The sequence below is a fragment of the Mustela nivalis genome (genome assembly GCF_964662115.1).
Source record: "Mustela nivalis genome assembly, chromosome: 1".
NCBI lineage: Eukaryota > Metazoa > Chordata > Mammalia > Carnivora > Mustelidae > Mustela > Mustela nivalis.
In genome coordinates this window covers 195,524,965-195,550,317 of record NC_139020.1, presented here as the reverse complement: position 1 = coordinate 195,550,317, position 25,353 = coordinate 195,524,965, and the positions used below count along the sequence as shown (strand labels likewise).

The window sequence follows — 25,353 nt, the reverse complement described above, 5'->3', positions numbered from 1 at the left end:
AAGTGTAATTGTGTAGGGCAAGCTGCAGTTTTGGTGGAAGTAGCCATTTAGCAAGAGATGACCCCTCTTAGGGACTCTGCTCTCCAGCCACATCTTCCTTTGGGAGGAAGAATGTGATAGCCTTCCCCTTTAGGAGGGAAGAATTGAGGGCTGTGAGTTAGGAGAGAGGTGCCAGTAATATTATGTGACAATGCCATGGAAGTTTAGTTCTTTGGAGGCGTGGGGGCCGTGAAGCAGTGGTGGTAGTTCTTAAGGAAAACAGAGTTGCTGGCCTTTCCTTTTACGGTGCTTCAGGTGGAAATAGGAGAGGACCGTTTGAGGGGAAGGTAGCCAGTCAGACTTGCAGCTCTTTTGGAGCTTCTCTTTCAGTTCTCATGTCTGGCTGGACACACAGGCAGTAAGCACCTTACGTTCTCAGTGGGTGGAAGATGTCCACAAGCCAAGGCTCATGTTGCATTCCCAGTGCTTCTTGTCACCCCAAACGCTTGGTGTCTTTGAGAGGCCTTTGTAAAAGCCCTGCTGTTGATCCTGTGGTGACGGAGAAGGGGCTGTGATGTTTTAATCTCTTGCTTCTGTTAGTGGTATTGCCTTGTCCCCTTATGAACATTTCTTGTTTGTTGCCTCTCTTAGCTAGTTCCCCTTTGCTCTTCGAAAAGCAGGTAGATTTAGGTTTTAGGTAGATACCTAAAAACTTCCAGTGGTCTCTCAGTGTGAGGGCCAAGGAAGCTACTTCCACTGCTGCTGCAGGAGAGTGAATCACCCCTGGTACTCAGATGTGAGAGCGTGTGCATTTGTGCACACATGTCCACACCCACTATCCCCCTCCAGCCCCACATTTTACATTGGCCACATTAGCTTCCTCTCCCTGTCCAAACAGTTGTCAATAGAATGTAGAAGGCTAGGAAGAAAGGGCCTTGGAAGTAGTCCTGGGACAGGGGTTGACATCTGTGCCAGCATCTAGGAAGGATCTTGAGTCTACACCTCAGTCTGCCTTGGTTGAGGGGCTCCTGAGGAGAGACAGGGAATGGTTGTTGGGTCAGAAGGCCCTTCTTGCTGCTGATTTGCCTAATTTTAGCCAGTATTGAATTGACTGTATTTTCCCAACTATTCCTCCTTGTCTAAAGTATCCATTCCTTTTGCTTATGTTCCTATATCTGCCTAGAATGTTCTTTCTTTCCCTTTACTAGTTGGTACCTACTTATTTTTTAAATTTTTTTTTTAAAGATTTTATTTATTTGCCAGAGATAGAGAGAGAGAGTACACACAAGCAGGCAGAGAGGCAGGCAGAGGCAGCGAGAGAGGCAGGCTCCCTGCCGAGCAAGGAGCCCAATGCGGGACTCGATCCCAGGACCTTGGAATCATGACCTGAGCCGAAGGCAGCTGCTTAACCAACTGAGCCACCCAGGCGTCCTGGTACCCACTTATTATACTAGATTAAACCCAGGTTTCATCTATTGCAAGGAAGCACCCTGCACCCCTTACCCAGCCCTTGGGCAAGAGTGGATTGGGTATCCTTTCCCCAAGTGTTGTTGCTGTTAGGTGCTTACCTCACATGTTTCCCCATCTGGACCATTCCATTGTGCCTTGGTACAGGGCCTGGTAATTAAATGCTCCTATGTGTGTTGGGCTAAACTAAAAGGCAAGTGGCAGGAGAGGCAGCAGTGGCTAGTTTGTGGTAGTCTTATGTGGAGATTTAGAATGAAGATGTGGTCTACAGTCTCATGTGGCTAGGATTGTGTGTGTGTGTATATACATGTGTTCACACATGCAAATGTGTATTTGTAAGAAACACTCATTTTGTGAGAACAATGCTGGTTGTATCATTTCTGCATCTCCTTTTGCTTTCTTATTTCTGATCTTTTAGTAAGATATACAGTTAAGGCTTGAATTTTCCGCATAAGTAGATACTGCTCCCCAGCATGGCTGACTAAGCCCTGTTGCTTTGTTTGCTCCTGGACTGTTCAGTGTAGTCAGGAGTATGAAGTTCCACAGAGTGTGGCAGGACCTGGGTTTAAAGAAGAACATTTTCCCTAAAAGAGCTTTTGACATCCCCATTTTACAGATGTGGGGAACTGTGGCTCAGAAAAGTTGAATCCATGAGCAAAGAGCTAGTAAGTGACAGAGCCAGGACTCAACACTAGCTTGACATTGCCTGACCATGAAACTTATTCTGTTAACTCTCTGCTTCTGTTTTCCTGCTTGTTTCCTATATACCCACAGGCAAGCTATTTCTTTCTTTCTTTTTTTTTTTTTAAACTTTTTAGGGCTTTGGTTTCTCAAATTTAGAATGAGGGGAGCAAAATTCACCTTGCCATTATCATAAGAAAGGAGATAAGAAACCAGATAAGAAACCAAACCCATTCCTTGTAGCTGGAATGGGAGCAGTCCTAGGAAAAGCAGCAGCTGTTTTATATGGTGTTTACTATGTGCCGAACATAGTTCCAGTACGTCGCCTAGGCTCTCTCCCATAACCACCTTCTCAACTATCAGGCTGAGGAATAGCATGACAGTTGTTACTCCCTTTTTATAATTGAGGAGCAGATAAGAGACAGCAGGTGTTCACACCCCAGAAGACTGATTTCTGTGTCCATAATGAACCCTATGCTCAGTTATCTCTCAGGAAATGTTAGTTCCCAACTCCATGCTGTTCTAGAACCTGACATCCACGTAAAAGAGACCATAAGGAACCCACAATGGCAATAGGGGCTATATGCCAAGCCACAGAAGATAAGCAGTGATGGAGTATCTGGAACACTTGCGATTTTTTTTTGGGGGGGGGGGAACACTTATGATTTTGTGACTTCGCCACTGGCTGATGATATGTTATTTTTTGGTGATTAGGTGCATACAATGATGACTCATGATATGTCTGTCTTTTTGTTTGGGGACATTGGCTTACTGGTTCACTCACTGAAGTCTATGGCAACACTGTCTCCCTTTACCAAAGCCTACAGTGTTCAGTTTTTCTTACCCCATTGGCACCTGAGTCCATACTGATATAAATAAATATTTATATATTGATATAAATATTGATTTATTTATAAATAAATGTTGAATATATAAATGAGGGAGAAGGGACAGATCTTCCTTACAGAAGAATTCCAAATAATGAATGTTGACGTGTAGAGGGAAATAGAAAACCACTATTAGAACACCACAGTAATAATTTCTCAAGGTAAGATCCACTGATGGATGTTAAAACGAGTGGGTAAATTTTAAGAAACTGGATATTTGCATTCTCAAAGCCTCACAGCCCTCTACCACCCCAAATATTTGCATGTGATTTTGATGTATGTCCAGAAATACTCTGATGCCCCCTCTCAGGAAATAGTGCTTAATTCTCTTTCCCTTGAATGTGCCTGGGCTTAGTGATTTGCTTCTAAAATATGGAAAGGGGAAAATAGTGATTTTATAGTGGAAAAATCTGGCAGACACCACTTCAAACAAGTGATTAAGGTTAATAACACCAGTAATATGATACATGATAGCATGTATCCTGATAAGATGTGATAAGTATCCTTCTCATCATCTTCTTTCCTTTCCTTTACTTCTACAGTATTCTTCCCCCACAAACCATAACTCCATTCTCATTATGAGAATACATCTGATGCTCAAATTAGGGGACAGTCTGCAAAACACCTGACCAGTACTTTTCAAAAAAACTGTCAAGGTTGTGAAAGACAAGAAGAGAAACTGCCACAGTTCAGAGAGACTGAGGCATGAGAGCTAGATACAATTATGATATCCTGGATGGAATCCTGTCGCAGAAAAAGGACATTAGTGGAAAACTGGTGAAACCCAAATAAAGTTTAAAGTTTAAACTGGGTGGTGTGCTTGGGGGAGCATCCAGCTCTTTACTTCAGCTCAGGTCGTGGTCTTGGGTCATAGGATCAAGCCCCACATCGGGCTCCGTGCTCAGAGTGGAGTCTCTCTCCCTCTCCCTCTGCGCCCTGCCTCATGTTTTCTCTTTCTAAAATAAATAAGCACATCTTTAAAGTCTAGTTAAAAACAAACAAAAATTATCCCACCAAAACCCCAGACTTCCTGAGTCCTTCCTGCCTGAGATCCAAGTGGCATTGATCAGCGCATCTCAGTTATAGCATTTATGTTCTAGCTTTCAATTGCTCTTACCTTTGGGAAAGACTTTTTAGTTGTATACTTCTTGTATCTGGGAGCTCTGGTGGATTTGGAGACAAGCTTATGATCTATGTGATTGACAAAGCCTGCCCATCTTGTAAACAGAATGTTGCTCAGCAGACTGAGGAAGACAGGTATGCACATGGACCCTCCTACGCCAGCCCTAGTCATTGTCAATGTTTCATGCCACAAATGACATTCCTCTGCCAGAAATTTCCTCCTTTTCTCCCCTCCCTCAAGGCACAGTACCTTTAAGACATTCTCACTTTTCAAGGCTTCACGCATATTTCACTTCTCATGTAATTCCTTGTGTGATCACACCACAAAGTATTGTCTTTCATATTCCTGTGACCCTAAGGCAATTATTCTGCATTTAGCTAATTATCTCTGGCTCAAAAAATGATGTCTTATATTTTTAACTTCTTTAGATCAGTTAACCTGCCCTTCCTGTGGTGTTTAGCACACCTTGCTTTATTATGTCTAGAAAACAAACTCTTTGCAAGGAGGAAGTCATATAAACATTCCTTGAAGCATCTTGGACAGTGTTTGCCATGTTGTAAGCCCTCATTGACTGGCCAGTGAATTGAAGGAGTGAACACTTTAAGACATCAAAAGGAGGAATATTCCCTTTGTTGGCAGATGAGACACAAGTGAGTGTGAGCTGTACTTGGAACCTCTTGTCTCTTTCAGAGCATTCTGAGGCCATGAAGCTTCCTCACTCTGATCAGAGTGCTAAATTTAGCAAGAGTGATGGCTATTATTTGTTGTGAGCCTGCCCTGGAGCAGGCTTGGTTCTAGACATGCACACATGCACATGCACATACATGAAGACATGATTTAGTCCTCATAGAAACTCTGAAATGTAGGCATCACTGTTCTCATTTTATAGATCAGTCCACTGAGATTCAAAGAGCCGTAAGTCACTTGCTTTAGCTTACCAGTTAATAAGTTGTTCAATTGAGATTTGAACCCAGGTGTGCCTGCGTCAAAACCCAATTTTCTCCCCATAATGGTTAGTCCCTGTACCTCTGTCTCCTTGTCTTTTCAGACCCATCCCTGGAAGACATGTGTGGCACTGAATGTGCCCAGCTGGAGGAAGATGGGCAGCGGCCACCGCGGTGCACTTCAACTACCTCATCTCAGTCTGAGCCTTCAGAGCAGCTTAGGCGCCCCCAAGGCAAGAGCCTAGCCTCCGAGGACCCCAAAAAGAAGAGAGCTCAGAAGCCCTCCCATATGAGGAGAAACATACGGTGAGTTGTGCTCAGGGTGAGAGGCGAAGGGAAGGAGGAGAGAGGTATTCTCTTCATTTGAAGGCTGTCACTAGCAGCACTGGTTTGAGCAGGAGGGTCCCCTTTACAAAGAAGAAAAGTATAACTGTGTGCCCCAATTAATAGTGGAGATGCATTTCAGGACCACCCCAGGCTGTCAGACATTGTGGGGCAAATGTGGCGGGCGCTCAGGCTATGCTGGGGAGTTTCCTACTCTTTGGAGACCCTGGGGGCAGCCCAAGTATGAGAGAGTGCTCTTGTTTTTTCCATTATTTTCCCCTTACGTTCCCTTATGTTTCTAAACAGGAGGAGATCAAAGAAGTTGAATTCTCATTTTCTTAGAGCTCAACTTCAGTTGGCAGGAAACTCTCTGGTCCAAAGCAGGGTTTTTTCCTTGAGCTAAGTGAATGGAAGATGTGAGCTTCCTTAACTGTCTAAATCCCCCGCATCCCTTCCTTCTATCATAGCCCTTCCTTCTTTTCCCATTGAAAGGAGATCAATGAGATCTTTTTCTTCTCCTACCCTCATCTTTTTTTGTTTTTGAGTGTAATGATAGCTTAAAAATTTTACTCAGACTCTGGGAAATAAAGATGCAGAATCATCTATAATCCTACTTTCCCAGATAACAACTCTATTTTTTAATACTATTTTTCAGCTTGATAAATCACAGATTACTCTGTTTTATTCTTGATCTGTCGTGTGCAAAGATGAGTTTTCAGGGACTTGTCGTAGAAAGTTAAATAATATGAAAAAATGTTAGCCCAGAATCACCTGAGCCTGGAAGTCCCTCCCACTTTTTTTTTTTTTTAACCTTACCTTTTGCATGGATGTGTGGGACTGATGGGGCTTCTTTTCCTCATGCCTCAGATCTGTGAGGTCAGCAGTGAACTCTTTAGCTTGACATTACGTTGCCCAAATCTCAAGCCAATCCAAGTGCTCACTCTTGTAATGTTTAGAAAGCTGCTCCGAGAGGATCAGTTGGAGCCAGTTACCAAAGCAGCACAACAGGAGGAGTTGGAAAGAAGGAAACGCTTGGAGCAACAGAGGAAGGATTACGCGGCCCCCATTCCTACAGTTCCCCTGGAGTTCCTTCCTGGTAAGCAGTGGAAGTGGCGGTAAGTGTAGGGAGAAGAGGCCTTGGGCACACACAGAAGTGTGGATCTGAAATGAGACTGTGGCCTGTCTAGAATATTTTTTAGTCATTTAGTTTCTTAGGAGCACATGATTAGAAACATCTAAAAGGTTAAGATGGGTAAAAATGTACCCCTCAGGGGTCCTGGCTGGCTGGCTTAGTGGGTAGAGCATGGGATTCTTAATCTCAAGGTTGTGAGTTTAGGCCCCACTTTGAGCATGGACTGTACTTTAAAAAAAAAAAAAAAAAAAGTGCATGTGTGTGTTTTTAATATACTCCTCAGATATTATTTAAATCTTTACTCTCATAACTTTGAATCTTAACATACCAAGGGATTAGGATCTTTTTTAGTGGTCAGGTGGGTGCTAGGAGAAAAGAACCAGTAAAGATAAGGGAAGTTTGAAAGGGGACTGAAATATTTGAGACACCCCTCTACTTTGCTCCTCAGGGGGTAGTTCTTTTGAGGGCAACAAAGGAAGAAGGCTGTTAAGTCATTTGGAAGCTAGGTCTGAGCTAAGTGTGGTTTTGACATTCCCTTCCATCTTTTCTTCCCTAGAGGAAATTGTCTTAAGAGCAAGCGATGGTCCCCAACTGCCTCCTCGGGTCCTTGCCCAGGAAGTCATTTGTTTGGACAGCAGCAGTGGCAGTGAGGATGAAAAAAGCAGTCGAGATGGTAAGGTTGAGCCAGAGGTGCCTCCACTTCCTCCCGACTTAGTGCCCACCTTGAGCAATTGGCTGTACCTCTGAATAGAAATCAGTCCTTCCCCATTGGGTTTGGGGTCTGACTGTGACAAATGTCCCTGAGTCTCCTTGTAAATGCAGGGTTTTCCCTTGTCTTAACTCGAAGCTGGAAGAGGGAAATAATAAAACTCAAAACTTTACAAGTGATGACAAGTTGTAACTTTTTTGCCATGCTGTAATGCTTTAGTGAAGAGCAGTAAATTATCTCTGCTCCCTGGGTTTTTGTTCTGTTTTGTTGGCTGTCTCAGAAGTTATTGAACTGAGCTCTGGAGAGGAGGACACTCTGCACATTGTGGACAGCAGTGAGTCTGTCAGTGAGGAGGATGAGGAAGAGGAGAAGGGTGGCACCCATGTGAATGACATCTTAAACCAGCGTGATGCTCTGGGGCGGGTCCTCGTCAACCTGAACCACCCTCCAGAGGAGGAGAATGTCTTCCTGGCCCCGCAGTTGGCACGGGCAGTGAAACCTCATCAGGTACCACAAATCTTCACGCTCCTTTGTTTCCTTTCAGCTTCCTTGCTGAGAGCATCACCTGCTGGTGGTTTTTAGCATCACAGCCTGTGAAGTACTTGTACGGTACCTAGAGCCTCGATTGGAAAATTGGAAAGGCCTGATCCTTCCTCCTAGAATTTGATGTTTCAAATTTCTCTTTTTCTTTTTTCTTCCTTTCTTTTAAAAAAATATTTTACTTGTTTATTTGACAGAGAGAAAGGGAACATAAGCAGGGGGAGTGGGAGAAGGAAAAGCGGGCTTCACACTGAGCAGAGAGCCCTATGCGGGGTTCAGTCCCAGGGCCCTGGGATCATGACCTGAGCCAAAGGCAGACACTTAACGAATGAGTCACCCAGGCACCCCAGTTTCTGATGAATGGGAAGGCCAAGCCTTACGTTTGCCCTGTTGTGTAGAAGGTGCTACATCTCTTGGTTTAATGATCTTGAGCTTCCTCTGTGAGAGCTGCAAGACTGATTGAGATGCTGTCTGGAGGGCAGTGCTTTAATTAGGAATTGATTTGATTCTGGAAGTAGTTCCAGAAGAGATTTAAGAGTCAGAAGTCTGAGCAACTTTCTGATAGGAGGGAACAGAGTAGTTTGTGTTGACCCAGAGTCCTGAACCAAGACCAGTGAGTGGAAGTTCCTTGAAGACAGAGGTTGACTCAACACAAGAACTCTTAATAAGAACTGCTCCTCATGGAATGGGCTAGGTAAGCAACCAGGGACTGAGTGAGAGACCCTGTCAAGAATTTGGTACTACTTGTCATTGTACAAGGTGAATGATTTTCTGTTTTCTCTAGGAAGACTGTCACCATCCAATAGACTAGGCAGGGTACAGGGAAACTTTGTAGCCATCCACAACTGTCTGGTGTGGTGTCTGCTCATTTATTTAATTCTAACTAACTCCAGGATGAATGAAACTAAAATCATGGCCTTTTTTTTTTTTTTTTTTTTTTTTTAAGATTCTATTTATTTATTTGAGAGAATGAAAGAGAGAGAGCATGAGAGGGGAGAGGGTCAGAGGGAGAAGCAGACTCCCCGCTGAGCAGGGAGCCAGATGTGGTACTCAGTCCCAGACTCCAGGATCATGACCTGAGTCAAAGGCAGTCGCTTAACCAACTGAGCCACTGAGGCATCTGTAAAGCTCTGGTCTTTGCCAGCTCCTTTAACTATTGCCTGTGTTTGTCCCTTGTCAGATTGGTGGAATCCGGTTCCTGTATGATAACCTGGTTGAATCCCTGGAGAGGTTTAAGACCAGTAGTGGCTTTGGTTGTATCCTGGCCCACAGCATGGGTCTGGGGAAAACTTTGCAAGTGATATCCTTCATCGATGTCCTCTTCCGCCACACGCCAGCCAAAACTGTTCTTGCCATTGTGCCGGTAAGAATTGGGGAAGGCATTATGTAGTCAGCCCTCTGAGGAACTCTGGGTTAATGCCTTGCTAGGTACTGAAAAGCTCAGTGAGCTCAGCTTTGAGCTTGTTTCTTAAAACTCTCTTCCTGGACTTGGCTTTTTACCAGGTTAATACTCTTCAGAATTGGCTGGCAGAGTTCAACATGTGGCTTCCAGCTCCTGAAGCCCTTCCAGCTGACAATAAGCCTGAAGAAGTCCAGCCTCGCTTCTTCAAAGTTCACATCTTGAATGATGAGCACAAGTAGGTGGCCTACCTTCTGCTCTTTGGTTTTAAATTGTTGTGGGTTTTTTTTTTCCTTTTAAATTGTTGATGGGTTTTTTTTTTTTCAAATTTTTTAAAAGATTTTTTGTATTTATTTGACACAGAGATCACAAGTAGGCAGAGAGGCAAGGGCAGGGGGAAGCAGGTGCCCTGCTGAGGAGACAGCCCGATGTGGGGCTTGATCCCAGGACCCTGAGATCATGACCTGAGCCAAGGCAGAGGCTTAACCCACTGAGCCACTCAGGCGCCCCTGCCCTTGCCTTTTAGACTTTTTTCTGGGGTCTGGATATCAGTGCAGTCTATTTGCATATGAACCCTGTCTTCCCAGATTCTTTTTGGTTTCTTTATGTGCTCCTGCCCCTTGTTACTCATTTTTTCTATAACTGACTTTTTAGTAAAGTCAGATAGCGTGGGAAATTCCTTACATTCTGCTTAAAGATGCCTTTATATCCTTAAAAATGCATACATCATCCTATTTTTCCCATGTGGACAGTAATAAAATTCAACGTGATAAAATGAAACTGTCCATCTTTTATATTTCTCTTTCTTAGAAGCCTAATCAGCAGTCTCTTTTCAGCACTGATCTACAGTTGAACTTTAATGGTACAACTTCCAGGCTTTGAAAAGTACAAACTTTTGTTTTAGATCAAAATAAAATTATTTATCTTTTCATTTCATAAATTCAACTTGATTTCCCAGATTCTAAAGCTATTTCTTGGTTCAACCCATCTATCCATGTTCTCTTCTCCCCGCCCCTGCTGGCATGGATAATTGAGAAGATAGACTTTGTTTTCTACAGAGGCTGTCTTTTGTGATCTTTGTTCACACACATCTAAGTGAGGAGACTGAGTGGCCCCCTGGGTAGCTGATCACCTGCTCTTGTTTCTTGGATTTCAGGACTGTTAGTCCACATGCAGTTAATGAATTATAGCCTGGGTTTAGTTGTTTAGGAGTGAAGGGACTCACTGAATGCTGAATGTTGGCTCTGCTGCTCTTTCTCCTTTATGGTTTGTCCTTGGCTCTTTACTCACCAGGGCCCGGGCAGGTAAAATGAAGAATATTGTCCTTGCTTTTACTATCTTGTATTTATTATGGGAATAACTTGAAATTCTCTCTCAAATGTAGAATTGTAGCCATGCATGTATATCCAAGGGAGTTGTCACTTCTTCTTTTCTTTTCTTTTTTTTTAACAAGACCAGGAAGGGGTGGGTGGGTGGGTGTGGAGGGAGAGGGAGAGAATGAATCTTAAGCAGGCTTCATGCCCAGCACGGAGCCCAACACGGGGTTTGCTCTCACAACCCTGAAACCATGACCTGAGCCAAAATCAAGTCAGACTCTTAATCGACTGAGCCACCCATGCATCCCAGGAGTTGTCGCTTTTGCTTGCCTTGTGCCATTGCATTTCTGTTTTTCTGCTGTCATTGGTGACCCAGTCTATCCTCAGTGACATGAACATCTCTGGGATACTAGAAAAGTCCTTGGGCAACTGGCTGACCATTGCGATGCTGCCACTGCATGTACATCAACATGGCTCTGATTATGAGCAGTTCTTCTGGGGAACAGTGGAAGCAGTAATTTTTTTCTCTGTTCACTCTTGCAGGACAATGGCAGCTCGTGCTAAAGTGATGGCTGATTGGGTGTCAGAGGGTGGGGTGCTGCTGATGGGGTACGAAATGTACAGACTCCTCACCCTGAAGAAATCCTTTGCCACAGGTAGATCGAAGAAAACCAAGAAACGTTCTCACCCGGTCATCATTGATCTGGATGAGGAAGACCGACAGCAGGAATTTCGGAGAGGTGGGAACCTGTCCCTGGGGTGCGCTTAGTGCTTAGTGGGTAGCGTTTCAGGAAGAAGAAATAGTGTTTGTAATAGCACCAAGTCACATTTGAAGATTATCGATGAATTGTATTGTAATGAGCCAGAATTCCTGGTCCCTGAGATAGGTGGGGTGGCCTCCACTGGCTCTCAGAAGCTGCTGCTTCCCTTGCCTGCTGTGGAATTCTGGGTGGGCCATGAACAGGCTGGCTCAGGGAGACTCTCCTGCCCATTTGGCTCTGTTTCTCTGACAGAGTAGTTGGGAGAGTGCTGGTCCCCCTCGCCTCATCCTAAAGGTGTTCTGAGATAGCATCAAGAAAATATTTATACAGTATTTAAATCACTAGCATACAGAGTATTAATAATATTATGAATTTATAAAAGAATTTATCTCCATTTTTTTAGTGAAAGCCATTCTCATAGTTGTAGTTCTATTCTCTCTTCTAAGGGGTTTTTGCCCATTTGAGACAAAAAGGGTTTTTTTAAGGTTCAGAGGCTATTGCATTTTACAGGTCTCTTCATCTGTAGATTATGTTTGTTCTAGGTTTCCTTCTGTGGTAGAGCTGGTATGAATTTGCCATTTAGCAGTGACTGGCAGGTAACTCCAGGAAGATTCTTTCCTTTAGCTAACTCCCCACCAGCCAGCCTGCAGATGGTTTCACGACGCTGACAAGGGTGAGGGCCGACCACAGTGTCTGGATGATTCCCATCAGTCTCACCTAGACCCATTTGTAATCCTAGTCTGGTACTCTGTAAAGTCATGCTCTCTGCCACTCAGTTGGCATAAGCCCTAGGAAGGCAAGGTGTTTTACCTTTAGCCTAACAGAAAAAAAGAAAAAAATAAGAAAAGGAAAGAGAGAAAAGAGGTATTTATGGCAAGAGTCATCAGTCCAGGTTAACAAGTCACACCAAATGTGCAGGAGCCTGGATGGTTGGCTCCCTTTCACTAATGGGGGCTGACTCTTGCTTTCCTGCTTCCTTCATTTCTTCTGTCTCCTCCAGGGTGCACCCTTACTTCTCATATTGTTGACTAAGAGCAGGCCCTCTCACCCTCTGACTCCGGATCCTCTTCCCTCCCTAGAGTTTGAGAAGGCCTTATGCCGCCCTGGCCCTGATGTGGTGATTTGTGACGAGGGACACCGCATCAAAAACTGCCAGGCCAGCACCTCACAGGCCCTGAAGAACATTCGATCTCGCCGTCGGGTGGTGCTGACTGGGTACCCCCTGCAGAACAACCTCATTGAGTACTGGTGCATGGTGGACTTTGTGCGCCCAGACTTCCTCGGCACCCGGCAGGAGTTCAGCAACATGTTTGAGCGCCCCATCCTAAACGGACAGTGTATTGACAGCACGCCTCAGGATGTCCGCCTGATGCGCTACCGGAGCCACGTCTTGCACAGCCTTCTGGAGGGGTTCGTGCAGAGGTGAGCCGTCCCTAGGGCTCTGTCTTCTGAATCCTCCGAGAGATCATCTGTAATGGGAACATAGAGCTGTCCCAAAGGGGGACTATTACAGCAAGAGGGTCCCTTTCTAGTGGGTGATAGTAAAACTTTCCTTTTAGTGAATAGGTTTTCCTGAATAGCACACAAATGATGGATATCTGCTGTTTCAGTCCTCTGAAAGTTTGGCCTAGAAGTGCTTCACTCAGAAGTTAATCTTTGAGGGTGCCTGGGTGGCTCAGTGGGTTAAGCTGCTGCCTTGGCTCAGGTCATGATCTCAGGGTCCTGGGATCGAGTCCCGCATCGGGCTCTCTGCTCAGCAGCGAGCCTGCTTCCTCCTCTCTCTCTCTGCCTGCCTCTCTGCCTACTTGTAATCTCTCTGTCAAATAAATAAATAAAATCTTTAAAAAAAAAAAAAAAAGAAGTTAATCTTTGAGGGGCGCCTGGGTGGCTCAGTGAGTTAAGCCGCTGCCTTCGGCTCAGGTCATGATCCCAGAGTCCTGGGATCGAGCCCCGCATCGGGCTCTCTGCTCAGCATGGAGCCTGCTTCCTCCCCTCTCTCTGCCTGCTTGTCATCTCTCTCTGTCAAATAAATAAATAAAAAATCTTAAAAAAAAAAAAAAAAAGAAGTTAATCTTTGAAATTTCTAGAGATACCTGCCTCACTTTCTGAGAAGCAAAAGAGAGCTAGCCTTCTGCTGACTTGGCAGAAGCATAGAAGTGCTGCTTCTCAGCGGCATGGCCTCACCAGTTTCAGCATCTTGGTAGATATAGTTAGGGTAGTCTAAAGCAGTCTCCTTGTTTTTCCTTATTAAGATGGCATTTGTGCAGAAAGCTGAGAGAAATAGCCCTGAATCCGGGTAGGAACCTGAAGTTCCCTGTCTTTGCCACCCAGTCCTCTTTGCTCTAATTCTTATCCTTAAAATGAGTTTCCTCTGATGGTCATTAAACCAATCCTCATTATTGCAAGGCTGCTGTGAATGTGGAGATCCCCAAGAGAAGGTGGGGCAGAAACGCAGAGTTCTCTTGTTTCCCTGCACTGACCCATCCTGGCCACAGAGGCTTGACAGGTCTGATCCCTGCCTTTGTAGGAGAGGCCACACTGTGCTGAAGATTCATCTCCCTGCCAAGGAAGAAAACGTGATCCTGGTGCGGCTCTCAAAGATACAGAGAGATTTGTACACACAGTTCATGGACCGTTTCCGAGACTGTGGTAGCAGTGGCTGGCTGGGACTGAACCCCCTTAAGGCTTTTTGTGTGTGCTGCAAGGTATGTTGAGACCTTAGAGAATGCTGACATACAGATGAAGGATGCATATGGTCCCAAGGGAGTTATTCCTGCTGGGAGTCCTTGATAAAGGAAGAATAAAGTGAGAGGGGCCACCCTTGGTTGTCTGCATGGGAGCATGGGGGAGCCCAAAGAGAGATTGGTGGTGTGTGCTGCTCGGTTCCTGGGGGGGGCCACCCATAGCCTAGGATGTAAATGGTGCTCCTTGCAGTTGGGCAATTCATTTGTACAAATAGTTTTACTGAAATTGAGAAATCCTTTCTCACTGATTTTATTCCCCTTGGGAAAAAAAGGATAATGGAAGAACATTGTAGGGCATTTTGACTGCTAACGTAATCAAGATTCAAGATACATATAGCTTAGACAAGTTTTTGGGGTACCCTCTGTTTGATTCTGTGTTTAATGAGATTGAGATCTCTTTCATCCTAGTAATGCTTGAGATGGTTTGGGGACAGAAGGGCCCAGGTATCTTTAGCACAAAGCTCCATGAACAGGTGGATGAACCCTGACTTGTCTTTAGTATGTGCTCCCTGTTGCCTAATGAGGGACCTGTTTCTTTGACAGCTCTCAGCCGACCTGTTGGGTATTATTCCCGATTGACCACTGCTTTAATAAGTCAGCTGAAGGTGTGTGTCAGGGGACAGATGGGATTTCAAAATGGTTTTTTTTTTTTTTTGTAGCCACAGTCCTAGACCAGGGCCAGGAAGCTACAGCAGACATGGTCTTTGAGGATACTACAGTGCCAACATGCCCTTTCTATTACCCCACCCCCACCCCTCTGGCCCCCTGCACCCCAGGAATTCTCAACTCCTGCCAGGAATAGTCCCTGAAATGACTTCTGGTTGGTCATCTGTAAGTCAGATACCTTTGTCCATAGGGAGAGATTAGTCTTGTTTCGTATAGTAGTTGGCTGTAGCTGTGCAAAACAGGAACATTATTATTCTTATTTAAAAAGGAAAGCAAGGCTTTTGACACAACCTTTCTGATTGTGTACCAAATATATGGGCATGTCCATTGGTAGGAACTCTTGCACTCGTGTTAAATGGCAATCACGGTTGGTTAGTTAAAATGAATGTGTAGGCTCTTTGGCTATGAGGGGGTTGGAGATACTTTGATTTTTGGTGTGACAGTGTATGCTGTGGGAGGTGTGTATTTGAGCAAGTGTGCATTTCCAGACTCTTGGAATACCCTTAGATTGTTCTCTGCCCTGTGCCACTTCTCCTTTAACTTGAACCTCAGATCTGGAATCACCCGGATGTGCTGTATGAAGCCCTTCAGAAGGAGAGTCTGGCCAATGAGCAGGACCTAGATGTGGAAGAGCTTGGCTCAGCGGGAACTAGTGCTCGCTGCTCATCACAGGGAACAAAAGGCAAGGGGGAGGATAGCACCTTGGCCGCCTCAGTGGGAGAGGCAACGAACAGCAAGTTCCTACAGGGGGTTGGCTTCAACCCTTTCCAGGAGCGAGGCAACAACATTGTCACGTATGAATGGGTGAGTCAAGCAGATCCGTCTGCTCATAAACCACTGCTGAGAAGGGATGGTATGAATCCTCTGTGGGGAAAGGGTGGGGGTTGCTCAATGTTCTGTTCTGCCAAGGTCTCTGAAGGGAATTATAAAGGTTGTCCACACACTTCTTCTTTGGGAGGAATGAATTTTATTTCTAATGTTCTGGCATGGATGTGCTCTAAGCTGCCTCATTTCTCTCTTACAGGCCAAGGACCTTTTGACTAATTACCAGACTGGGGTCTTAGAGAACTCTCCCAAGATGGTACTGCTTTTCCACCTGATTGAGGAAAGTGTGAAGCTTGGGGACAAGATTCTTGTGTTCAGGTAGGAAGAGAAATTCTTCTATGACATCATATATCTATAGTAGAGTGATATAATCCCTACAGAGTGAGACCATCACCACAGCTCCTCTTCACCTTTTTTGTCTTCCTGCTTCTACAGCCCAGTGCTGCTTATGAGGACCTTCTTGAATTTCATCTCTTTCTTGGAGTTTATTTTGTCTAATTTGATTTCTCTGCAGAGAACAATTTAAAACACTAAGCTGACATTGGAGGTCAAATTATGTCCCAGGTCAGATCTGGCCTTTGGCCTGCCTGAGAGCTAGTTTTTACTTTTTTTTTTATTTTTTAAGATTTTATTTATTTATTTTAGATAGATAGTGTGTGTAAGCAAGCTGGGTGGGAGTGGGGGCAGCCAGAGGGGGAGGGAGAGGGACAGACAGCCTCCCCACTGATAATGGAGCCCAATGTGGGGCTCAATCTCATGACCCTGAGATAATGACCTGAGCCAAAATCAAGAGTCAGACATTAAACCAACTGAGCACCCCTAGTTTTTACATTTTTAAAGTGTTTTTAAAAAGATGTAGAAGAAGAATATTTGACAGACTCTCTGTGGTCTGCGAAGCCTAAAAATATTTACTCTCTGGCCCTTTATAGAAAACATTGATTTCTTGTCTAATCTGCTTTGGTCTTTCCCCAGCCTTGATTTATTTTTTTTAATTAAAAATTTTTGTGGAGGCACCTGGCTGACTCAGTCAGTAGAGCATGTAGTTCTTACTTTCAGGATCATGAGTTCAAGCTCCACTTTTGGCATGTAGCTTACTTTAAAAAAAAAAAAAAATTACTTATTTACTTGTTTATGTATGTATATATGTATTTTTATGCTTTGTGTATAAGGTCAGATAAGTAAAATGATCTGTTCCAGAGTCATATTCTCAGTCTGGCCAGAACTTTGATGTCCGTCAAGGCGTGCCTCCTCAGGGAAACAGAAATCAAGTCGATTGTTTGTTGTTGTTCTGATTAGATTATACTCCAATGAGAGCTGAATGGCAGCAGCCTGGCTTGGCAGCCTCGCAGAGTGAGGGTTTCCATGGGTGACACACTTTGAGAGGATAGCAGTGATTCTACGTGGGGGGAGAGTCTAGTGTTTCACTGGTTTCAAGTATCAATTCTGAGGAGACTGCCTCTCTATATAATGTGAAAGCAGCCAAGTGATTTCTGTCTCCTTAGTAAGACTGGTAATATTGATTGTGGCTTATAATTAGATCTAATGTATATTCATGCTATGTTAGTTTTTAATGTTGATGTTATTTGTTACTATGCACTGAGGTAAACCCCAGAATTTTTCAACTGAGGAAGTAACAGGGTAGCAGATTTAGTGGGCTGGTGACAATAAGTGTGTAGATGACTCTGCTCCCATTCTGAGATAGGGAGAATACCCTTGGTGGTTCTTTGTGGGGTTGCCTCTCATGGGGTGCAGATTCTGGGAACTCCCACTGTCTGAAGGCTGCAGATGATTTTGAGCCTATTGGGGAATAAGACTCCGTTGGGTCTGGGAGCCTTCTGAACCAAATGTTGTCCCTTCCAGCCAGAGCCTTTCCACCTTGGCTCTCATTGAAGAGTTCCTAGGGAAACGAGAAGTGCCCTGTCTACCTGGTGCTGATGGGCAAGGAGTACAGAAGTGGGTACGAAACGTCAGCTACTTCCGTGAGTTCATTGCTGCTTTGTTGCTGGAATCTTGGCAGGGTCTGCTTAAGGTTTCTCTTTAATTCTCCACCTTTTTATTTTCTCTTCTGTTCTCCATCAAATGCATAGGAGTAGCTGAAGTAGCCAAGGAGCAGGGAGATATTGAGAGCAAGCTGCTGTGTGTGAGGCACTGTACTAGGGGCTGCAGAGCTTGGGCAAGATAGGGGGAGAGCTGAGAAGTAGAAGGCATAAACCTTGTCTTCATCTGACAATTCCAGGACAAATACAAAGTAGCACTGGTTGAGAGCTAAAAGGTTCTAAGGAGAAGGGAATCATTGTGGAGAAGATGGTTGGAGAAGGCTTCCTGGAGGAGGTGAAACTTGCAGTAGACTTGCAGAGATGGGGAGAATCTGAGTTAGTGTGGCCCAAAGGTCATTCTAGGAAGAAGGAGCAGAGTGAGTATAAGTTAGCTCAGATCACACATTCTCTATAGTGGAGATGGTGCCCCTAAAGAGGTGAAAATTAGTTCTGAGGGAACAAAATTTTTTTTTTAACTTTCCAAAGTATAGAGCACAAATAGGCATGCAGTAAATATATAGAGTGTATCTGTGGTATTTAAAATTTCGTAAGGGACACGTTCATTTTGGGAAAGAATGTATAAAAAGGCTCTTTAAGGGGACAATAATGAAAAACAAAAGTTGAGAAATACTAACCTCAGGTACTTACTGTCCAGATATTGACATTTGGGCCAGATAATTCCTTTTTGTCAGGGGGCTGTCCTGTGCACTCACTGTAGGATGTTTAGCAGTGTCCCTGGTCTCTACTCATTAGGTGGCAGTTGCTTCTAGTGATAACACCTAGTGATACCAACCAAAGACCTCTCTTCACATTGCCAGATCTCCCCTTTGGGGTGGGAGGGCAAGGAAATCATCCTTGTTGGGAAGCACTGGCCTAATGGTAGTATTTAGAGAACAGAGGGGCAGGGGTTGGTAGGAAGACCCCCCAGCACAGGGTCTAACCCACAACCTTGTGATGACTGTAGGCTTGCTTAGTGAGTTGATATGCTGAGCAGTGCTCGGAAATTTTGGGAACTCAGGTTGGGAAGGTAGGTTAGGTGCCATTTGAAGAGCTTCTAGTACCAAGCAATTAAACTAAGACTTCCTAAACAGTAGCAGTCCAGTTCTCCATGTTCCATCTCCTTAGCTTCGCCCATTTCTCTCTTTTCCCTGACAAGTGTAGCCTCCTCCTCTCTTATTCATGCTGCTTCTTAACTGAAGGTTACTTTTTCTTCTTTCTTTGAGCTTCCGTCTTTTCAACCATATACCCCATCCCACTGCTCCAGATCTATTCCTTTTAATGTCTCCTTAGAGCAAGTTCTTAATCATAAGAGCTTGTAACAATGCAAATTCCTGATGGAGGGATAGCATCCATATCAAAACACAACTCTTGGTCCTTTGGCACTCACCAGGATTTATAGGACTGAGGCAGAGAGGTCACCCTGAGCCAGTGTTTACCAAGCTTCCCTATTTAGGGTGATTCTTATGCACCCTGAAGTCTATGAACCTTGGCCTTAGAATTGACCTAAGATACTAAAGGGAACAACATAGTTTATAATCCTTGTTGCACATGGGCATATTTTTAAATTTTAAGAATCTGGGTCTCACGGTAGACCCATAGAATGTCCAAGGGAGTGGAATCTGAGTATTGAGTCTATTTCTTTCTTTTGTTTTTAAAACACATTTGCCCAATGATTTTGCTATGTACCCCTGCCCTCATCTGTCCATTTTTTGTGGTTTTCCTTCTCTCCTAGGGCTAGACGGTAGCACCCCTGCCTTTGAGAGGGAGCGGCTCATTAATCAGTTCAATGATCCCAGCAACCTCACCACCTGGTTGTTCCTTCTGTCTACAAGGTGAGTGGATCCTAAGAGGGGAGATCAGAGGATTGTGTGCAGGGTAGTTGGCCACATAGGCAGATACCCAAAGGTTCATCCAAGTTCTGTCAGAAGAGATCTGCTCAGGGATGTGACTTGTTTTTGAGGTCAGGGAGGAGACCCAAAAGAAAGTTGTGTTAGTAGGGTAATTATGATAGTGTCATGAAGTTCTTTGAGACCTTCACTAACAATGGTCATAATTAGGTTTTCTTTCAGGAGTGTTCTGAGTCTTGGATGATGTGATTAATGTGAAAGTGCTTTAAAAAGTGGAAAGTGTGAAAAAAAGGGGGGAGGCAGTGTAATGTAACTGTAAAAGACTGATGGCGTTCTTTTTCTCATGCCAAGCAGCTTGAAGGTTGTGCTGTATTCTGCCATCACAATGCCCTTGATGGGTATGAACTGTCACTTTTCAAGGCTGGTAGACTAAACATACCAGAAACATCTGCTTGTAGGCGTCTCCCTTCAGGTGACATTATTCTGGGGCCAGGATGCAGAAGCCTCAACCATTACAGAGTAGTGGAGAGTGGGTTTTCTTTCTGAACTGGTAGACACTTCTTTGTTGGATTTTTCAGGGCGTATTGTTCAGTGCTAAAGAATGTACTATTCATCAGCAGGACAGTAGAGTCTTCCATTATGTTGTGCTTAGGACAAAGGAGATAATATTGGGGCAGGAATCACAGAGTGAAACCAATTTAAAAACTGTCTTTAAAGCTAAAAGTTCTGTGATTGTTGGCTTGTGTTTTAAAGGGCCGGGTGCTTAGGTGTGAATCTGATCGGTGCCAACCGAGTGGTGGTATTTGATGCTTCCTGGAACCCTTGCCATGATGCCCAGGCAGTATGTCGGGTATACCGCTATGGCCAGAAAAAGCCCTGTCACATTTATCGCCTTGTGGCTGATTTCACCCTTGAAAAGAAGATCTATGACCGTCAGATTTCCAAGCAGGGCATGTCAGGTGGGGCATCTTTTAGGCTCAATACTATCCTTATTTTTTAAAGTATTTTTTAAAAGATTTTATTTATTTATCAGAGAGAGAGAAGGAGAGAGCATAAGCAGGGAGAGTGGCAGGCAGAGGGAGAAGCAGTCTCCCTACTGAGCAAGGAACCTAATGTGGAACTTGATCCCAGGACCCTGGGATCATGACCTGAGTTGAAGACAGACACTTAACCAACTGAGCCGCCCAGGAGTTCTGATACTATCCTATTGTATCAGTGGTGGGAGGAGAGGGGCAGGTTGTGGGAACACAGGTAGTTTTTGAATCACAGAAAGTCAGTGGTTCCTCCCATCCCATTGCAGTTTAAATAATTGCTTTAAGAGTGGACTGACCTCAACTTGTTGAGGGCAGGTGTAATTAAAAGAACTGAGCTAGGTGTGTAGGTTTCTTACTTATATTTCCATTTGACCAGGGTCTAAGACCTGGGCTTTGACTTTTCAAATATGGGATGGCCTGAGATGGTTTAGATACTAGTGACAATTAAGCCAGCCACAACCTCTCTTCTCTCCCAGTATTTGTAGCTGTGCTTTTAGGATCTTCTCCGCCATGTAGTAACTTTCTCCGTGTCTTCTCCCTTCCAGATCGAGTGGTAGATGATCTTAATCCAATGCTGAACTTTACCCGGAAGGAGGTGGAGAACCTGCTGCACTTTGTTGAGAAGGAGCCAGCTCCCCAAGCATCCTTGAACATAAAGGGGATCAAGGAACCAGTCCTGCAACTTGCCTGTCTGAAGTACCCTCACCTCATCACCAAGGTAAGAACCCGGAGGGAGTCTTATCTGGCAGACCTGTTTCCTTCATCTGAGGGGTTTTTTTTTTTCATGCAGAGGACTTGAACTCAGCTGATTCTTCTCCTTACCCCATGTAGTCCCCCAGCCACCTATTCCCACCCCAGTCTTGTCTTTGGAGTGCTCAGCTCAGCCATGTGGAGTAATTTGGCCAGTGTGAGCTTTTCCTAGCAGAAAGAAGGGGTGAAATTCTAGAAATGTATTCTGTTAATTCTCTGAACTCTCCCATCCTTTTGATACAGAAGGCAGACTTGGGTTTTGTAAAGGTGTGGCTGGGTTAGAGTTGTGAATTACACTCTTGACAAAGAGACAGTAAACCTGCCTGTGTGTCTGTGAGCAGGCTGTTGGCAATTGCTAGAGATAGCCCTTTGTTGTTGTCAGAGGAAGCTTCATTATATATCAGTCATGTTGGCACAAAGACTGGTAATTAAATCAACATCCTCCTGTGTCCCTAGGAGCCTTTTGAGCATGAGTCATTGCTCCTTAACCGAAAGGATCACAAGCTGACCAAGGCTGAGAAAAAAGCAGCAAAGAAAAGCTATGAGGAAGACAAGCGCACATCCGTCCCCTACACCCGCCCGTCATATGCTCAGTATTACCCTGCCAGTGACCAGAGCCTGACCAGCATCCCTGCTTTCAGTCAGAGAAACTGGTGAGTCCCTGAAAGGGGAGGAAGGTCTGCTACTGGGCCAGACCCAAACCTTTTGGCTGGTTCTGTTTTTAAACAAAGGGAGAGCCTGCAACTCGCTCATTGGCTGTTGTGAACTGACAGGTTTTGCTCTTGGATGAGGTGCCAAAGCAGTTCGGCAGCCTTGGTGTTTTAAGTAGTGGCTCTGGCTGGAAGAGTGAGCCACTGGCCTTGTGACTCACAAGAGTCTTTCTGGACTCCTGGAGAAGGTGCAGATTCCTAAGACACAGAGGCCCAACCCTCCCACACAGCTGCCTTCATATCCATCCTGCTTTGGTCATAGATCTTGCTTAAGCAGTGAAGTTCAAGGGTGAAGGGCAGGTCTTTTGTGAGTCTTGGATTACAGTCAAGAAATTCTCCTGCTCTTTTTTTTTTTTAAAGATTTTATTTATTTATTTGACAGAGAGAGATCACAAGTAGGCAGAGAGGCAGGCAGAGAGAGAGGAGGAAGCTCTCTGCTGAGCAGAGAGCCCGATGTGGGACTCGATCCCGGGACCCCGAGATCATGACCTGAGCCAAAGGCAGCGGCTTAACCCACTGAGCCACTCAGGCGCCCCAAAATTCTCCTGCTCTTAATGGGATTTCATTTTGTGGTTGTGCCTCGATCCTGAGGAAAAAAATCTTTTTCTTGAGTACAACTTTTAGAACTGTTGAGAGTATGAACACATTGGAAGTCAGTTGCTGAGTGAAGAGAGAAGCTCTTTGTAAGAAATTAAAAAACCACCATCTATGTTTAATTTTTTTTTTTTTTCATTTCAAGACAAAGTACCTCGTAAGCCTTACCAGATTAGCCACTTGATTGAGTGGTTTGTTTAAAAACTTTTTTATTATCTTGAATTAAAGATGATTATATTATTTGAGGGGAATAGATTTAAAACTGTTTTCTTTCTTTCTTTTTTAAAAGATTATTTATTTATTAGAGAGTGAGCAGAGTATGTTAAGAGCATGAATGGGGGCGAGGGGCAGAGAGAGAGGAAGAATCAGGCTCCTGGCTAAGCAGGGAGCCCCATGGTGGGGCTCGATCCCAGGACCCTAGAATCATGACCTGAGCCAAAGGCAGACGCTCAACAGACTGAGCTACCCAGGTGCCCTCAAACTTTTATTCTTATGAAGATTCCATGTTTAAAAAAAAAAAAACTTGACAAATGAGATTCTAAAGGAACTGAAACCATGTAAATTTTATGGAAGACTCCCAATATTTGATGAGTAAATTTGCTGCTGCTTATGTACAAGGTGCTCTCCAGAAAACGTTACTCTCTTTGAAAACCTTCCGACTTTATTTCTGTGTCATTTTTTAGGATACTGTTGCCTGGGAATGTTCTCCTTTCTTGTACTCCACCCCTTTTATTCTCTTTTCTGGCCTTTCCCATGTAACAGCAGGAATGGACAAAGCATGAACCCAGTGGGAGAAACGCCACATTGCGGGAAGATGTGACAAATGGGCTGGTCTTTTGAGGCAATGTCAGCTCCTTTTCTGGCCCAGCTCTGGCCCTGTGGGAGGCACTAGCCTCTCACAGGGCTTGATGAGCCATACTATGATCCTGCTGATTCCTCATCCTGTCTGGGTGTATATGAGGAGGGTTTCCTTCCCAATTTTCCTTGCTTCAGCTCCTCCAGAGTAGGGGGCTTGGGCTAGGTTCCTGTTATCCTGACTTTCACCCTGATTTGACTTTGGATCCTGGAAAGAGTCCCACTGACATCGGACCAGAGCCCCTAGCTCCTGCAAAGCCACCCTGGGCACATTGAGGAATTGGGACCCAGATGTGGTAAACTTGCTGTGCTGTGTGGCCTGTCTGGGAATGTGGGAATTCAGACAGGGGTCATAGGTGCCTGTAGCAACTTCAGAGCAACATTCTTGAGTTAGGTAAGGAAGAATATGCCAGTTCAAGGAGGTTCTCCCCCAAAACTAAAGACCAAAGGCACAAAACTTCAAAAAGCTTATAGACAGGGTCTTAATATCAAAAAAATCTTAAATCAGGAGTAGCTTTCTCAAGGTATCAACTTCCAGTTGAAAAGAAGGTGGAGAGTGAGGAGTGGGTCACTGGCCATGGGGTAGCATTTTGGCACGTTGGCATAAGACATGCACAGCCAGTGCTCAGGCTGGCCATGGCCGTGTACTATTCAGATGCCTGGATCTGTGAACAGCTTTTTGGTGGCCACTGCTTTTGTGGTAGTCATGACTTAGAGGGGCACTTTGGACACAGGAGCCCATGAAAGGAGAGAGAGAGAGAACTGTCTGCATTATTTATTGAAACTTGAGGTTCCAGAGAGTAAAGATGGTTGAAGTTGGGCAGATGCTCCCTCAAGATCACCTGAATGTGTGGCATCGCGTGGCCCTTTCCCTTGGGAAAGTGGGAAAATTTCATCCATTTGTCTTAGCTTGGCATACACTGTGCTTTGAAGAACTTTTCCTCCCTTATTGCATCTTTACCTCTTCCTAACTTCCCTCCAAGGACTAATTCCTAATGTACATAAACAGTCTAAATTCTAGGGGCGCCTGGGTGGCTCAGTGGGTTACGCCGCTGCCTTCGGCTCGGGTCATGATCTCAGGGTCCTGGGATCGAGTCCCGCATCGGGCTCTCTGCTCGGCAGGGAGCCTGCTTCCTCCTCTTTCTCTCTGCTTGCCTCTCTGCCTGCTTGTGGTCTCTCTCTGTCAAATAAATAAATAAAATCTTTAAAAAAAAAAAGTCTAAATTCTAAAGGAGCAAATGTCACCTCACATCTCTAAAAAGGTATTATTCCACCAACCTCTTTTTCTTATTAGATTCTGAGAGGCTTTATCCCTTGCTGCCATTTGGTCTTGGTCCTGCCCCTAGTCTCCTTTTGAATTGGCCATACTCTGCAGATTCTTTGATCCTTCTCAGGAGCGAGTGAGGCTACAGAATGGGGGTATCTGGAGAAGTTCTGCAGCCTTTGCAGAAAGGTAAGTAAGGGCCATTCTGCCAAATTCTCTTAGGTATGTGTGTTCTTTTCTCACAGGCAGCCAACACTGAAGAGTGATGAGAAGCCTGTGGCCAGTGTTCGCCCTGTGCAGTCCACCCCCATCCCCATGATGCCCCGGCATGTCCCACTGGGAGGCAGTGTAAGCTCTGCCTCCAGCACAAATCCAGCTATGAACTTCCCGATCAACTACCTGCAGCGTGCGGGGGTCCTTGTGCAGAAGGTGGTCACCACAACAGGTTGGAAACTCCTAGGTTCTCTTCCAGGGCTGTCTGTCCCTTTACTTTTTTCTTTCAGGAAGTGTTTAATAAACACCTTTTGTATTCTAGGCCTTACTACATTAGCACTGTGGGTAAAAACAGAGAAGATAGTTCTTGATCTTGAGGAATTTGCATTCTAATGGAATATCTTAAGAATTATAACACAGTACTGGGTTTTCTTAAATATGATGTGTGGGATAGACTCTGAGCATTGCAGAGATTGTGGAAATGTCACTGGGACATAGGGTTAGTCTGAGAGAGGTGTGCGTGTGTTGAGTCCTGCCTGACTATAGGGTCAGC

General features: G+C 44.7%; 1 protein-coding gene across 9 annotated transcripts in view; it reads left to right on the top strand.

The window, feature by feature from the left end:
* Positions 1-25,353, top strand: part of RAD54L2 (RAD54 like 2) — a 117,398-nt gene that overhangs the window by 81,334 nt on the left and 10,711 nt on the right. For 6 of the 9 annotated variants that reach the window (XM_082702181.1, XM_082702182.1, XM_082702178.1 and 3 more), the window contains 17 exons: positions 5,186-5,387; positions 6,362-6,501; positions 7,094-7,210; positions 7,527-7,753; positions 8,967-9,149; positions 9,290-9,423; positions 11,045-11,241; positions 12,342-12,684; positions 13,790-13,967; positions 15,225-15,476; positions 15,697-15,815; positions 17,358-17,476; positions 19,266-19,365; positions 20,134-20,339; positions 20,960-21,132; positions 21,621-21,817; positions 24,833-25,032. In XM_082702181.1, the coding sequence (XP_082558307.1) occupies positions 5,186-5,387; positions 6,362-6,501; positions 7,094-7,210; positions 7,527-7,753; positions 8,967-9,149; positions 9,290-9,423; positions 11,045-11,241; positions 12,342-12,684; positions 13,790-13,967; positions 15,225-15,476; positions 15,697-15,815; positions 17,358-17,476; positions 19,266-19,365; positions 20,134-20,339; positions 20,960-21,132; positions 21,621-21,817; positions 24,833-25,032 (3,087 nt within the window). The remainder of the gene's footprint in view (positions 1-5,185; positions 5,388-6,361; positions 6,502-7,093; positions 7,211-7,526; positions 7,754-8,966; positions 9,150-9,289; positions 9,424-11,044; positions 11,242-12,341; positions 12,685-13,789; positions 13,968-15,224; positions 15,477-15,696; positions 15,816-17,357; positions 17,477-19,265; positions 19,366-20,133; positions 20,340-20,959; positions 21,133-21,620; positions 21,818-24,832; positions 25,033-25,353) is intronic. The other 3 variants (XM_082702184.1, XM_082702185.1, XM_082702183.1) reach the window with 1 other exon arrangement.